The sequence below is a fragment of the Colletotrichum chrysophilum genome, assembly GCF_026319265.1.
Source record: "Colletotrichum chrysophilum strain AFK26 chromosome Unknown scaffold_161, whole genome shotgun sequence".
Taxonomy (NCBI): Eukaryota; Fungi; Ascomycota; class Sordariomycetes; order Glomerellales; family Glomerellaceae; genus Colletotrichum; species Colletotrichum chrysophilum.
Window position 1 is genome coordinate 25,840 of NW_026517448.1, and position 15,017 is coordinate 40,856.

General features: G+C 52.0%; 6 protein-coding genes across 6 annotated transcripts; 3 read left to right on the forward strand and 3 right to left on the reverse strand.

Annotated features, from left to right (window-relative positions):
• Positions 1-282: 282 nt before the first annotated feature.
• COL26b_012054 (uncharacterized protein) lies at positions 283-1,593 on the reverse strand (the record flags this gene model as incomplete). The annotated part of the gene is made up of 1 exon (XM_053184706.1): positions 283-1,593. One exon carries the CDS (start codon positions 1,591-1,593, stop codon positions 283-285), a length of 1,311 nt encoding a protein of 436 aa, XP_053031336.1.
• A 681-nt stretch (positions 1,594-2,274) lies between these two features.
• COL26b_012055 (uncharacterized protein) lies at positions 2,275-3,450 on the forward strand (the record flags this gene model as incomplete). The annotated part of the gene is made up of 1 exon (XM_053184707.1): positions 2,275-3,450. One exon carries the CDS (start codon positions 2,275-2,277, stop codon positions 3,448-3,450), a length of 1,176 nt encoding a protein of 391 aa, XP_053031337.1.
• Positions 3,451-3,999: 549 nt separating this feature from the next.
• COL26b_012056 (uncharacterized protein) lies at positions 4,000-4,539 on the forward strand (the record flags this gene model as incomplete). The annotated part of the gene is made up of 3 exons (XM_053184708.1): positions 4,000-4,190; positions 4,241-4,451; positions 4,516-4,539. The coding sequence occupies 3 exons, from the start codon at positions 4,000-4,002 to the stop codon at positions 4,537-4,539; spliced, it is 426 nt and encodes a 141-aa protein (XP_053031338.1).
• A 2,279-nt stretch (positions 4,540-6,818) lies between these two features.
• COL26b_012057 (uncharacterized protein) lies at positions 6,819-7,875 on the reverse strand (the record flags this gene model as incomplete). Its single annotated transcript, XM_053184709.1, has 2 exons — positions 6,819-6,838; positions 6,930-7,875. 2 exons carry the CDS (start codon positions 7,873-7,875, stop codon positions 6,819-6,821), a joined length of 966 nt encoding a protein of 321 aa, XP_053031339.1.
• A 476-nt stretch (positions 7,876-8,351) lies between these two features.
• On the reverse strand, positions 8,352-10,109 carry COL26b_012058 (uncharacterized protein; the record flags this gene model as incomplete). Its single annotated transcript, XM_053184710.1, has 5 exons — positions 8,352-9,047; positions 9,356-9,407; positions 9,472-9,615; positions 9,669-9,778; positions 9,921-10,109. 5 exons carry the CDS (start codon positions 10,107-10,109, stop codon positions 8,352-8,354), a joined length of 1,191 nt encoding a protein of 396 aa, XP_053031340.1.
• A 1,224-nt stretch (positions 10,110-11,333) lies between these two features.
• COL26b_012059 (putative NRPS-like protein biosynthetic cluster) lies at positions 11,334-14,674 on the forward strand (the record flags this gene model as incomplete). Its single annotated transcript, XM_053184711.1, has 4 exons — positions 11,334-12,361; positions 12,410-13,427; positions 13,477-14,163; positions 14,216-14,674. 4 exons carry the CDS (start codon positions 11,334-11,336, stop codon positions 14,672-14,674), a joined length of 3,192 nt encoding a protein of 1,063 aa, XP_053031341.1.
• Between the last annotated feature and the right edge of the window lie 343 nt (positions 14,675-15,017).

Below are 15,017 nucleotides of genomic sequence, written 5' to 3' on the forward strand. Positions count from 1 at the left end.
TCGCCTATTATACGCCAGTGTGTGTTCTTCGGTCCCATCCTCAATCGCGAGTACTTGCCTGACTCCGGACTCAATTAGAGATGAATAGGCAGCTGCAGCCAATCGTTCATCAATCAAATTCATCTCAAAGTTTTAAGACGAAGTCCCCTGACCCCCTGCTCGAGGTCTACCATGTCTTCATAATACACAAATAGATACACAATGTGCAAACGTTCAAGGTTGGTCTGCCTTCATGTCATTGTATAAAACGTATCATTACGTCTTTTTAAATCTTCGCCGTTTCTAGTAACTACGAGGCAATTGAAGGACCTTCTCTCCAATGTAGTTCAGAATCATCTCTCGACTAACGGGTGCAATACGAGGAACCAGGCACTCTCTGAAATACCTTTCCACATCGTACTCGGCCGCGTAGCCCATACCTCCGTGTGTAAGAACAGCTCTCTCGCAAGCCGTAAAGGCAGCTTCTGCAGCCATGTATTTGGCGCTGTTGCAAGCCACTCCAACTGCATCCTGACGAATGGACGAGTCCTCCTTGCTGGCGTCATACAGTCTTGCCGCGTGGTAAGTTGCTAGCTTCGCAGCCTCCAACCGCATGTACGCATCGGCGAGCGGATGCGCTATGGCCTGGTTCTGCCCGATCGGCCTCTTGAAGACCACTCGGTCCCGGGCATACTCCGCGGCCTTGGCTATCGCGGCGTAGCCCAGTCCCAACGCTTCACCGGCAAGCAGACAGCGCTCAGCGTTCATGCCGTGGAGGATAATCTTGAAACCCTGGCCCTCCTGGCCTATCAGACTGGAAGCGGGGATGGCGTAGTTGTCGAAGAAAACCTCGTTGGCGTCGACGGCACGGCCGCCCATCTTCTTGATCTTGCGCATGTCCAAACCAGGCTGAGAGCGGTCTAGGTCGATGCAGAAGAGTGAGAGACCTTCACTCGGCTTCTTACAGTCCTCGAAGGCCTTTGTGCGGGCGAGGAGAATCATCTTGGATGCGACTTGCGCGCAGGTGATCCAGATCTTCTGACCGGTAACCAGGTACGAGCCGTCTGGTTGCTTCTTTGCTGCGGTGGAGAGGCGTAGGGTGTCGAGACCAGCGTTTGGCTCCGTAACTCCAAAACAAGCCCTCCATTTGCCGGAGATGATATTGGGAATTGTGCTCTCGAGTTGTTCCTGGGTCCCAAATTTGGCAAGCGGCTGCGTCGCGTAGACGTTGGCGTGGATGGACTGGGCGCCGGCCATGCCTGCGCCGGACTCGGTGATGGTCTGCATCATCATCGTTGCCTCCGAGATTCCCAGGCCGGAGCCACCCAGCGATTCTGGCAGGGCAATACCGAGCCAGCCATCTTTAGCGAGGGCAGCGTGAAACTCTTTGGGATCATTCTCTGTCTGGTCGCGTTCTTGCCAGTATGTGTTGGGAAACTCGGAGCAGATTTGACTGACAGCTTCACGAACTGTCAGTTGGTTTTCTGTGAAGCCCGTTGTCTCCATTATCCTCCGGCGAGCTGACGTTGAGAAGGCCGCTGGGCGCAGGCATCCCGCCGTCCTGACCGCCGGTCGGGCAACGCGCCAAAGACTCCGAGCGAGAGATTGTGACATGATGAACAATACAGGAAATGATGGACCTGAAGCAGTTGATTCGCTGGATTGAGAGCAGAACGAATCCTCTGACTCTAAATAACAACATCCATTGATTCCAAACGCCGACTCACTTCTCTGAAAGGCATTTCAGGGCGACTTCAGACTCGGCAAATGGCCCCGACAGCATGCATTATTCCCGGGCATTTAACGACCGGAGTGAAGCCACTGAGTGGGTGATCAGCGGCCGGTGATTACGCTGTTCTGCATAAAGCCGAATGGGCAAAGAAGTAGCCGATTTGATGTGCATGCACTGACGCCGTCACTTGTTCCTGTCGGTGAACTCGTCCAGCACAGCAGCTGATGGGATCTGGTCGCTGGAGGCAGCTTCATGATGAGGAGGACTTAGAAAAGTCATGCCAACCCCTAATGCACGTATTACTTCGGGATTTAAATTCCCAGGCCAATCAATCCTTACTTAGCACCATCTTCCTCCTTCGCTGAAGACCATTTGCTTTCACCATTACCTCTGAACACCCCTTCCTCCAAAACAAGATGCCGTCAGGACGTGCCGCTCTGTCGCTCTTGGCTACCAGGGCATCTCCATGTCCGCCCAGAGGCGCATGGCGTATCAAGCCCGCCATGAGACCAGCGAAAGCTTTCGTGCGATCTGCAATCCAGCAAAACATCGCCTTGAGAACCATGGCATCCACAACATCAAAACCTGAGAGAGAGCCACTACCTCTTGAAGGTATCACCGTCGTCAGTCTCGAACATGCAATCGCTGCACCTTTCTGCACTCGTCAGCTCGCTGACATGGGCGCTCGTGTCATCAAGATCGAGCGTCCAGGTGTTGGTGACTTTGCAAGGGCATACGATACTCGAGTTAATGGTATGGCGTCACATTTCGTCTGGACCAACCGTTCCAAAGAAAGTCTATCACTCGATCTCAAAGACCCGAAACACTTTGAGGTCCTCAGGAAGCTTCTTGCCAAGTCCGATGTGTTGGTGCAGAATCTGGCACCGGGCGCCACGGAGCGACTTGGCTTGGGCTACTCAACACTCAAAGAGTCGCATCCGTCACTGATTGTGTGCGATATATCTGGGTATGGGTCAGACGGCCCGTACAGAGACAAGAAGGCGTATGATCTTCTCGTACAGAGTGAAGCGGGCTTCCTCTCTATTACTGGCAACGGTCCGGACCCAGCGAAAGCGGGCATCTCAATCGCCGATATCTCAGCCGGCATGTACGCCTATTCCAACATTCTGGCCGCCATTCTGAAGCGCGGCAAAACGGGCAAAGGATCACGGATAGACATCTCGATGCTCGAGAGCATGGTTGAGTGGATGAACTTCCCACTCTACTACACGTATAACGGGGCCCCGGGCTTATCCCGCTCCGGCGCCTCCCACGCCTCTATATACCCATACGGCCCATTTGAGACGGGTGGCGGAGGCTCGGTCATGCTTGGCGTGCAGAACGAGCGAGAGTGGGTTAACCTTTGCCGAGACGTTCTTGGCAATGAGGCTCTTCCCAAGGACCCAAAGTTTGTGAGCAACACCCTCAGAACGAAGAACCGTGATGAGTTGAGAAAGATCATCTGCGACGCTTTCGCCAAATTCTCAGCAGAGGAGGTCTTGCAGAAGCTAGATAAGGCGTCGATAGCCAACGCCAATGTGAATGACATGCAAGGCGTATGGGATCACCCGCAACTTAAGGCAAGAGGCAGATGGACGGATGTCGAGACCGGTAGTGGAAAGGTTCCTGCTCTAATCCCACCGGGTTTCGAAAACGTTGAAAGCTCGAGAATGGAAAAGGTCCCGGAGCTGGGAGAACACAACGAGTCCATCTTCAAAGAATTGGGTATCGAGCAGTGATGCGGTAGATTCAGGTAGCCGTTAAGACATATCGTTTGAGCAAACTCTCACTCGCCATGCCCCTAGTCATCACCTTGACCTACTAACACTCCAAGCTGGGGCCTTATCGCATCACGATCACTAATTCACGTCATTGATTGGCTTCTCACGCTGACCTACCTGAACCCCGCAGGAAAATTGTCGGCATCTTCGATTCTGAGATGGCTATTTGGAAACATTGAGCTATCATCCATGCTTTCCCCGCACGATGACCCCGTGGGGTGATGGCGACCCTGGTTCTAGCGGATAAGAAGCGCGGGGAATTAATCCCGAAGGATGCTCCAAGGTGGCATTGCTGGGTCCGTCTTAGGAAAGGTGACGGGGAAAAGGAGGCTTCAGTCCGAAGTATATCCTAAGGACCTTGATCAGTGAACCACTTTCCTTACTTGAAAGTTGCCTGTCGCTTAAGACCACATAGACAATTTTGTCTCTCGTATAATCACCCCCTTAGATCTTCTACTTCGACCAACCACTCGGTGATTATACCTCCATTGCCCAAGAGCCAGTAAGATGGCTGAGAAAACCCATGATGGCGACGGCACCTTTGACGTCCACGATGACATCGAGAACAGCAAGCCTTCGGACAGCCATGTCGAAAACATCAGGCAATCGCAACCTCACTTCGACATTGACCCTGTCTTGAGCAAGAAGCTCGACCGCAAGTTCGACTATCACATCATTCCCTGGCTTTTTGGTATATGGTGCGATCCCCAATATCATCCTGTCAAGTTCCTACACTGACACCTTTGAGGCTATTTGCCTTCATTGACAGAAGCAACATTGGAAACGCTAAGATCGATGGCCTTACCGAGGACCTCAACATCTCCACTGGAACAAAGTTCAACATAGCGCTCTTGGTATTCTACATCCCCTACATTCTTGTCGACGTACCGAGCAACTGGATTGTCAAAAAGGTCCGGGCGGGTATATATCTTCCGACTTTGATAACGTGCTGGGGCATAGTAAGCACTTTCCTCGGCTTCACTAAGAGCTTCGCCGGATTGGTAGTATGCCGTCTCTTTCTAGGCCTCTTTGAGGGAGGACTCCTAGGAGGCATTGTGGTATATCTCGCTATGTTCTACCGAAGACATCAGATGCTCTACCGTATTGGCTTATTCTACTGTGCAGCTCCTCTTTCAGGGGCTTTTGGAGGGTTACTTGCGACTGGCTTGGCTACGATTCGTCACGGTGGCTACAACAGATGGCCCTGGATCTTCTTCAGTGAGCGATTCCGATACTGGCTATATCCTTTTGCGACGAGGTGTGCTAATCAGCTTTAGTCGAGGGAATAATTACGACGGTATTTGGCATAAGATGCTTCTTTTTTATGCCGAGCACCCCGGCCGACGCGAGATTCCTCACCCCTGAAGAACGAACACAAGCCATGAAACGTTTGAGAGAAGATTCTCATGGGGCGACGAACGTTGAAGATGTTAACGACGAACACTTTAGTTGGCACTGGGTCAGAATGGCTGTGCTTGCTCCGCAGACATATTTCTGCGCCTTGGCATGGATCTTTCTCCTTATCCCGCTCTACGTACGTCTTCCTTCGACAGTTCGCTTGTCGGACCATCCATCTAACCTCTTTCCCAACAGAGCTTCTCGCTGTTCCTCCCGTCAATTATACAAGGCCTAGGCTATCGCGATACCACCCAAGCGCAACTTCTCACTGTGCCTCCCAACATGGCCGCCTTCTTCGTTGTTCTTTTGACAGCCAGCTTGTCAGACAGGATCAAGGCCCGTGGACCCATCATGGCTGTGGGGACTCTTGTTGCTCTTTGCGGATATGTCATGATTTTGGCGTCGAAGTCAAACGGAGTGAGATATGGCGGGACATTCTTGGTTGCAACTGGCGTCTATCCAGGGTCGGCAATGATTATGGTAAGTCTAAAGCTTGTTTATAACCGCTTCGACGAGAGATCTCTAACGTGGCTAGGGCTGGCTTTCGAACAATTTGGCGCCTCACTACGTTCGTGCCACTGGTGTGGGACTCCTCATTGGTTTAGCAAATATGGCTGCTTTTCCGGCAACATTCATCTATCTGCAAAAGAATGCGTAAGTTATCGGATGGCATCCGAGACTACAAGTGATATTGACCATCTGATGTCTAGTCCGGATTACATCTTGGGTCATTCTGTCTGCATCGGCTCTCTAATTCTATGCTTTGCTACTGTCTGCATTCAGATGTTGTACTGCAGGTGGGAGAACATGAAACGGGAAAGGGGTGATCGGGATAGCCGGCTGATTGGCGATCGAGTCCATCTTCTCGGCCATCGTCACCCAGCCTATCGCTACACACTTTGATTTTGAGGTTCAAAAGCCTGCATGATGTGGATAACGTACCTTAAGCCCTAAACATGGAACCATGCAGTATGGCGCTTGTCGAGTAAAGCAGCGATTGGGAAGCTCATGAACAAATCCAGGACCGTAGGTAAATGAGGGTATTCAATGTTGGAACGCAAGAGACGCCCGTTCATTTTCGTGCGGATTTCTGCCGCGAGAAGGTTGACAGGCAAGGCAATTCAGCCGGACTAAGAGTTAGGTGCATCAGAGATAGGACAACACCAGAGGTTTTATGTATTTCTATCTACTCGTTTAAGGAAAAAGGATTGAATTAGATGTCTCTAAATTTTCGAGCAACGCATCGACAAAGTGCTTATCCCGCCAGTCAAGGCGCTGTGGTTGGACGGTGAGCTCATAGCTCGTATTTTCCGTCACTGCGTCCTCCCAGCATCTCACAACTTCTGGATTGAGTGCAGACCTCCATGTTGTCCGGATATCAATGAAAGCTGGATATAGCTTACTGCAGCGAAGCCCATACCCAAAAAAGAATCCGACATAGTTTTCTGCGTCCCATGACCATATGATCATCTTCTCCAATTTAGGCATTCGCATTGCGGCCTTTCCAGCTGCGAGAAGAACGGTATCCATCATGTCCTCGTCAGATGATGAATTTGACAAATTGCAAGATAAGACAAGTTGATTCAGCTCAGGCCAGGCTTGTCTGAGAGACTCGTTGGGTATTCCCAAATCCCCCGTGCAACGGAAAAAGTCGAACGCATCAACTACTCGTGATGTAATCAAGGACTCGAGATGGAGACTCGCGTGGAAACAGGCGAGTGCAAGATCCTCCCTCTTCTCCGTGTACGGATTGTCCTCCTCTAAGAGGTATGCGGATTCTCTGACCACCATGCGTTTGACCCAACCCCTGTGTTTTTGGAATAAGGCCAAAAAGGCGTCGTCTCGCAAAGACTGGTCTTCTCCGAGTTGCGAGCAATGTGGGTGATATACCACTCTTGTCAGGTGGTTCATGCTCTTGAGCAGGATGCTCATAGCATTTGCTGAAGCGCTTCGCGTTGATTCAGAATGGAATATCCACAAAAGCTCATCCACAATAGGAACTAGCGGCAGCTTTTTCAGTTTGAAATCTAGCAGACTACCTTGCACCCTTGGGGGCCAGTCTTCAACATCGTCCGCGGACATGACGTTAATACGAAGCGCCAAACCATGGTCATGCTCTGGGCCGGTCCAGTTTGCCAAAACTTTAAAGAGCGAAAACACGGCCATCGTGAAAAGAGCATTGTTCCTCCGAATCTCCTTTTCGGTCTCGACCTGGACGTCGCCTGAAGAGTTTCCCGGAAGCTCGATATTGAGTACAATTTCTTCAACAAAAGTCCTGCGGTAGCCCTTCACCATCTCTCCGAGAGCCTCAATTTCAGCTGGAGAATTGGTTAACGTGACGTCCAGGCTGTTGAACGTGTACTCCTCGAAGAATCGCTGCCATTCCTTGGACACGCACGCCAAAGTTGACAACTTTTGAGGCTTGGGAACCAGCTCGGGCTCCGCAAGCATGTTGGCTTGCGGGTATTCCAGCTCAACTTCCGGGGCAAGATTGTCGGGCACCGCATTCGTGTTGTCAGCTCGCGCAAACATGTCGTTAGCTCGCGCATACCAGTCGTTGGTTCGCGCAAGCAAGTCGTTGTTTAGCGCTATAACGTCGTGCGTCGCACCTACGTTGATGCCCAGCGCAAGCATGCCGTTTAATAGCGCAGACATTTTATGAGTCTGCACAAGCACGTCGTTGAGCTTTCCAATGATTTCGACGATCTTCGGCTTTGGAGAAGACTCCTCATCAATATTGGATTCCTCATCAAGGTTGGGTACCTCATCCGCGCCATCGACATCCGGATCCTCGGCGGCGTTGGACTCCTCATCAAGGTCGGACTCCTCATCGAGGTCGGACTCTTCATCAACGTCGTCCAGAATATGCTCCAATATCAAACAACGAAGTTCTGTTGGTAAGTCTGTAAACCGAAAGTGAGAATTTGGCTCCGAGCCATTATTAAGGGGGGCCTTTGAGTGCAAAGTTGGATTGCATGGCTCCATGGTGACCAACGGAGCGCTTAGCGATGTATCCAAGAATCAATCCCGTGTTGTGCAGCACCAAGTCGTGATTCGGGGGTATCCTCGCCTCGTAGCACTGAGGGTGTAAACAAAGTATGGATTGGTTACAGAAAGTAATAGCTTTCGGGCAGAATTAGTAATTCATAATATGTATTCTCAACTCGGGTTCTCCGAAGTGATCGTGGCTTCCTTACAATAAGGTATGCGCGTTTGCAGGATGTTTCTCCGAAAGCCAGCGCGCCCCAAACTTGAATTCAAGCCGGAAACAAAAATTCACGTATTGAAGTTAGAGGTCCTTTTTCATTTTCAGCTAATCAGGTTCAACTTTGCCAGAAAATCTCAAAACCTTCCTGCCTATTCCACACAGCGGTAGGATGCTGCTGTTGATCGCTCCACTTTCTTAGCAAACCTCATCAATATCAACGCGGCGCCACAGTAGCAAAGACTGTGTTTGCGACCTAGTAGGCGTAGAAGTTCGTGGCCTCCTCCTGCGTAGTTCTTATTTGTCTGTTCATTCGTACCAAGATGGATTTCATCAGCCACGCCGTCATTACGACGCCCATCGAAAAGCCAATGCTCGCAATCATTGCCTTCCTAAAAAGCGGGCTGTCGCTGTCGGGCCAGAGATAGGGTGTGTATACGAATGACAGGTTGCCTAGTGTATTGACCATCGCAATCGCAGCCGCCTTCTTCTCGTCCGTTTGGCCAACAGTAGCGGCCGTCCATGCGACGTTAATGTTGTTCACGCCGTACGTGGCACCAACAAACAGGACCATGGCAAAGTACCGTGCACCAATGTTCATCGTGCTCGTCGTGACGGCAAAGCCGATGCTCGCCACTATATTGGAAACGGTAATATGCCAAGTTCGCTCGTTGTATCTCCCAGAAGACCAGGACACCAACACAGATGCTGCACCGGCGATCAGGTAGGGCGGGCATGTGAGTACGAGCGTGATGGTTGTATTGAAGCCGAGAGACTTGACCGCCGTCGGCATGTAATTCTTGAAGCCGTTGGCGGATAGATGGAGATTTCCCATAAGAGCAAATACCCAAGTGCGATAGTCTGCAGCGGCTTCCCACAGACCGGACCATGTGCTTGTCGCCTGACGCTTTTCTGTGGTGTCTTTAGCGACGCGGTCATGGGCTAGTTGTCGCTGCTCTGGCGTAAGCCATCGGGTCTCGAGGGGAGCGTTGGGTAATAGGAAGAAGGCGACGGCTGCCACGCCAACTGCCAAAGATGTTAGCAGACTCATACATAACAAGATGGTGGTCGTTATAGCGTACCAGTGACAACTCCTTGTATCAAGAACAACCATCTCCAAACAGCGAGGCCGTGTTTCCCGTCAAGGCCAGCGAAGACACCAGCCGCGATCAAACCTGAGAACGAGCTTGCAAGGAGATTTCCAGTATAAAACACAGCCAATCGAGTTGCAGTCTCTTTTCTTGTGTAGAACAGACTAACCATGTAGCAAGCCCCGGAATAGAAGGGCGCTTCGGTGATCCCAAGGATGAGTCTGGCCGTATATGCAGAGTCAGCTATCACGAAGACCGAAAGGGTAGTGGACATAGTAGTCATACCTGCAAGCCAGCATGCCATGGTAGTCTTTGACAATGCAAATGAGAGTCGACACAACGGCCCAGGCCATCATCCACCCCGAAATATACCAGGCGGGCTCAACGCGGGTGACGAGCATGTTGGAGGGAATCTGCCCGGTGATGTATCTGAATCATCTTGTCAATCATCGTACTGTCATTTCTTCTCTGCAAGAGCTTACCCCACGAAGAAGATGCTGACGCATGTGTTGTATTGAGAACCGACCATATTGAGATCCTTATCAAGATTATTAAGCTTTCCGTTGACGATGGCGTTTCGGTCTAGGAAGTTCTATGAAGCATTAGATAATCCAATGTCAAAGAGATTTTCTCAATGTTCTCTTACAAGAAAGTACATGACCCATAGAATCGGCTGCGGAGGGAGAGTTAGCGAATTGTAGTCAAGATAACCTATGTCTCCAGGAAAGACATACCATGAGGTACAAATCGAGCTTCTTCACAAGAGCAATTTCTTTGGGATCGACCTTGTCGACAGATCCGAACTTGTCAGGTTGTCTTCTCTCATCAACGGGTTTCAGGTCTTCTTGATCGTCGACATGGTCAACGACGCAAGTTTCTGGGTCCTTGTGCGGATCCACCTGAGGTTGTTGACTGACAGCCATGATGATGAGGGTTTGGGAATTTCGTCGATGCTTACACGAAAACAACCGGGACAGAATGTCCATAAGGTGATTATCATGTTGAATTACGGAACTGGGAAGACGTTTTAAGTCATTTCGCCCACGCGCGCGGCGCTGCTACAGACGCTTAAAGACGGACGGATACGTCTTAGACCAAATTCCTATTCTCAGTCATCCAAAGCGAATGTTCGCAATATTGCACGAATCAAGTTCACCTCATACGAGGCTTTCTCCCAGGTGTAGGTAAAATCACCGCCGCAAGTGGGCAAGTCTGGGGTAGCGAGAACTTCTGAATCCGGGGTATATACATGAAATCTTGGCTTCCCCGTGGGGTAGATTGGACCCATCGAAGGATGCTTGCTAGCGAAGGCATGATGGCGGGCCAAAGTCTTGGTGGCAGTAGGTATGTTGGCACACTCCATCTGCAGCCGACGAAATAGCGCCGTCTGTAACCGCAAACGAGGGGTTGCCTGCCTTTGTAATGCTCCAAACCTCGGGGCCATGAAAGCCATTTAAACCAACGGAGCTATCCTGACGGCTATGCACGACGGCTTCAGTGACATGCACAAGCATGGGTCCGATAAGCTGAATCCTCGTTGTCATTGGCCTCTTGTTCATCCGGAAAACAGAGCCTGACAACTTGTTCTTGTTTCCGGGAAGTAAGCGAAACAGCCGACAAACCGCTGGGCGAATTATGATTGGCTACGCAAGGCCCCCTCATCCCTCCTCGAGATCCATCTCTCTGGATACTTTGAGTTCTCCCCAATCATATCTTCAAACATCTGGACTAAATTGAAGTGGGAGAATCCGTAGGAGTGGACCCATCTGTAGCCGGCAAATCCACAACTCTCACGGAGGGGTTTCCGCAACACCTCGTGGCCGCTGTCTATCCAGGGACCTCAGTGACCGGAAATAACAATCATCCCACCGGAACGGTAACAGACGCTCGTAGCTACGAACATCAGCAAACTTCCCCGATCGCAGATCCATTGTAGGGCAGAAAAAACGTCATGCGGGAAACGCGGGGTTCGCCCCGGGCCCGGAGCGCCAAGCATGCCCTTGCATGCGGCGGGGACGGAATTGCAACGGATACGTGCTGCCGACCGGGTGGGGGGAGCCAACTACATAAATTGGGCTCGACCATCTTCACCTCTCGACATCCTACACCGCATCCCTTGTAGAGTTTATCCTGCAAGTATCTTCACCATGGCGACGCAAACAACCACAACGGCGTCAAAGTTGACAGTGTCGGAGCTCGACCGACCCCTCTACACCGTCGACGAGCTTGTCCGCCGCCGCGCGCTGGAGATCCCCGATGCGGTTGCCATCGGATATCCCAAAGAAGGACTATTGGATTTTGAAGAGCACAGCTTTCGCGCCATAGACAGATATGTCGATGCGGCGGTACAGAGGCTTCAGGAACTTGGTATTTCTCCGGCAGTAGGTCATCTCGACACCCTTACGCTTACCTTTACTGACGACGAGCAGGACCCAGCGTTAGAACAGTCCCCGGCAGTAGGCATCCTTGCGCAATCGGGACTCCATGTCGCAATTACTATCATGGCGCTCAACCGTCTGGGCTGCGCGGCATTTCTCATCTCAACCCGTCTCGCAAGCCCGGCAATCACTCGCCTCTGCGACCTAGCGAACTGCAAGTCCATGTTAACAACGCCAAACTTCCACCCTGTCTTGTCAGAAGTTCAGAAGCAGCGCCAACTCGAGGTTCTGCCGCTCATCCAACACTCGGATTACTATGGCAAAGACGCCCCCCGCTTCACACGATCTTATGATCCGGAGAAGGAGAACAAGAAGATCATGGCCATCATCCACTCATCCGGCTCAACGGGGCTCCCGAAGCCGATCTACCTCACGCATCGCAGTGTCATCGGTGCCTCCATGACGAACATGGGCCTGCGGGCTTTCATCTGCTCGCCTCTATTTCACAGCCATGGCTTCTACGAGATTTTCAGGTCCATGTACTCCAAGCTGCCAATTTACATGGGTAACTACAGCATTCCCCTGACGAGTCAGAATCTCATCAAGATGCTTGATTACGTCAAGCCCGGCGTCTTCCACGTGGTGCCGTACGTGGTCAAGCTTCTCGCAGAGACGGAAGAAGGCATTAAGGCACTCGCGAATGTGAAACTGGTGCTCTTCGGTGGCAGTAGTTGTCCAGATGACCTCGGTGACCTGTTAGTGAGCAAGGGTGTCTACCTCGTGGGCAATTACGGCTGGTAAGTGAATCTCTTCTTCTCCGCTCCTACGACGTACTAACAACACAGCACCGAGATCGGCAGAATCATGAACTCCGTCCGCCCAGCGGGCGATAAGGCATGGAACTACATGCGTCCCCTCGCCGTCGCCAAGCCCTACATCCTCATGGACGAAATCTCCCCCGGCATCTTCGAGTGCGTCTGCCTCGACGGCTGGCCCTCCAAGAGCACCAACAACTCGAACGACCCGCCAAACTCCTTCCGCACCAGGGACCTCTTCACGCGCCACCCCACACAGCCGGATATGTGGAAGTACATCAGCCGCCTCGACGACCGGTTCACCCTCATCAACGGCGAGAAGGTCCTGCCCATCCCCATCGAGGGACGCATCCGCCTGGAGCAGATCGTCAAGGAGGCCATCGTCTTTGGAGAGCAGCGGGACTATCCTGGTGTTCTGATTGTTAAGGCTGATAGTGTGGCCGACATGCCTGACGAGCAATTTCTCGAGGAGATTTGGCCTGCTGTTGAAGCTGCCAACGCCCAAGCCGAGTCATTTTCACGTATTCCGAAAGAGCTCGTCGTCATACTGCCGTCTGATGCCGAGTACCCCAAGACGGATAAGGGGACCTTTATCCGGGTGCCTTTTTACCGAAAGTTTGAGAAGGAGATCCAGGCCGCGTACGACGGGTACGAGAACGACAACGACAAGGGCAGTTCGCTCTCTCTGGAAGGCGCGGACCTCGAGAACTGGCTTTTCCAACAACTCAACGAGAAGTCTGAGAATGCTCTCTCATCGGTAGAGGCGGACTTTTTCGCCTCCGGTATCGACAGTTTGCTGTGCATCCAGACGTGGAGTCTGATCAAGAGAAAGCTCGATTTGGGCGGCCGACAAGGGCAGCTCGGCCAGAACGTGCTGTACGAGACTGGCAACATTAAGCAACTTGCTCGCCACCTCGAAGGGTTGAAGAGTGGCAGAGAAGATGCTGTCAAGGATGAGTTGGAAAAGATGGAGGAGCTGATTGCGAAATACTCCTCTTTCAAGATACATGTCCCAGGGTCAGCTCCCAAGCCTGGGAAGGACCTTGTCGTAAGTTTCTTTCTTCAAATTTAGAGACCTTCACTAAGATCCTCCAAAGCTCGTCACCGGCGTCACAGGCGGTCTAGGAGCCCATATCTTAGCCCAGCTCACATCCCTCCCAAACATTGCCCAAGTCTACGCCGCCGTCCGCGCTCCCAACGACGCCGCCGCAGCAACCCGCGTCTCAACCTCTCTCACCTCCCGCGGCATCACCCTCACACCCGACCAAGAGGCCAAGATCGTGCCTCTTTCGGCCGACCTTGGCGCCCCAGACTTCGGACTCGCCCCGTCCCGTCTCGCGGACCTCAAGTCCAACCTCACCCTCGTGATCCACAGCGCCTGGGCCGTCAACTTCAACATCCCCGTGCAGAGCTTCGAGGACCAGCATATCAAGGCAGTCTACAACCTCATCCAGCTCTGCCAATCCGTCGACACGCCCTCGCCGGCGCGCTTCTTCTTCTGCTCGTCCGTCTCCTCGGCCGGCGGCACGCCGAGGCCGGGCACGGTGGAGGAAGGCCCTGTGCCGACGCCGAAGAACGCCCAGGGCACGGGATACGCTAGGTCCAAGTACGTCTCTGAGCACATCACGCGGAATGCGAGTAAGAATGCCGGTGCTGCTGCGCGAGTGTTGAGGATTGGGCAGTTGGTTGGAGACAGCAAGGTCGGAGAGTGGAATACGACGGAGGGGATTCCGTTGATGATTCAGACTGCTGCGACGCTGGGGGCATTACCCAAGCTTGAAGAGGTGAGCTATTCCGAAGTTCTCACGCTGCGATTGATTGCTAATTCGGTTCCAGGAAATGTCGTGGTTACCGGTTGACTTAGCTGCGGCTATAATCCTCGACATGACAAACGCCGACAGGAGCAAGTCAGATGAAGAGGTCGCCCGACGAGACTCCGACGCAGATCTCGTGTACCACGTCCTCAACCCGACCCGCTTCCACTGGACCAAGCAGATGCTCCCGTCACTGGCCAAGGCTGGTTTAGATTTCGAGGCGCTACCAACAGACCAATGGATGGAGAGATTACGAAGCTCAGAAAGAGACCCGAAGAAGAACCCGCCCATCAAGCTGCTAGACTGGTTCGAGAGCAAGTACGGCAGCAAGGCCAGCACCTTCAAGGGCGGGCTGGAATACTTGACGGAAGAGAGCAAGAAGGACAGCCCGACGTTGAGAAGTTTGCCTGATGTTACAGATGTGGCGTTTGTTCGCATGATGATTGATAAATTGAAGGCTCGCTGGGAAGCCGGAGCTTGATGCGCATATCTCGCAAGCATGGAAGCGTTAGAACAGAGGCACATAAGAACACCCTCTAGATCTAGATTAGCCGAGTTGAAAGATCTATTTTCAGTCTTGCGTTGTTCAGGATGTTTGTGGGGAAAGCGGTACCAGCACTTCTCGTCAGTATGAGAAAGCTTTCTACCGTCCCCGCCATTGTTGCTATTATTTCGTCATCCTCGTCGTTCTCATAGCTGTCATTATATGTCACTATCCACCTGAAGAGCTGAACTCTTGTAGAATAGTCACAACATTTTGACGGGGACTGTCACGAAGCATGTGTATGCATTGACTAGATGATGAAAAGACAGCACCAACAAAT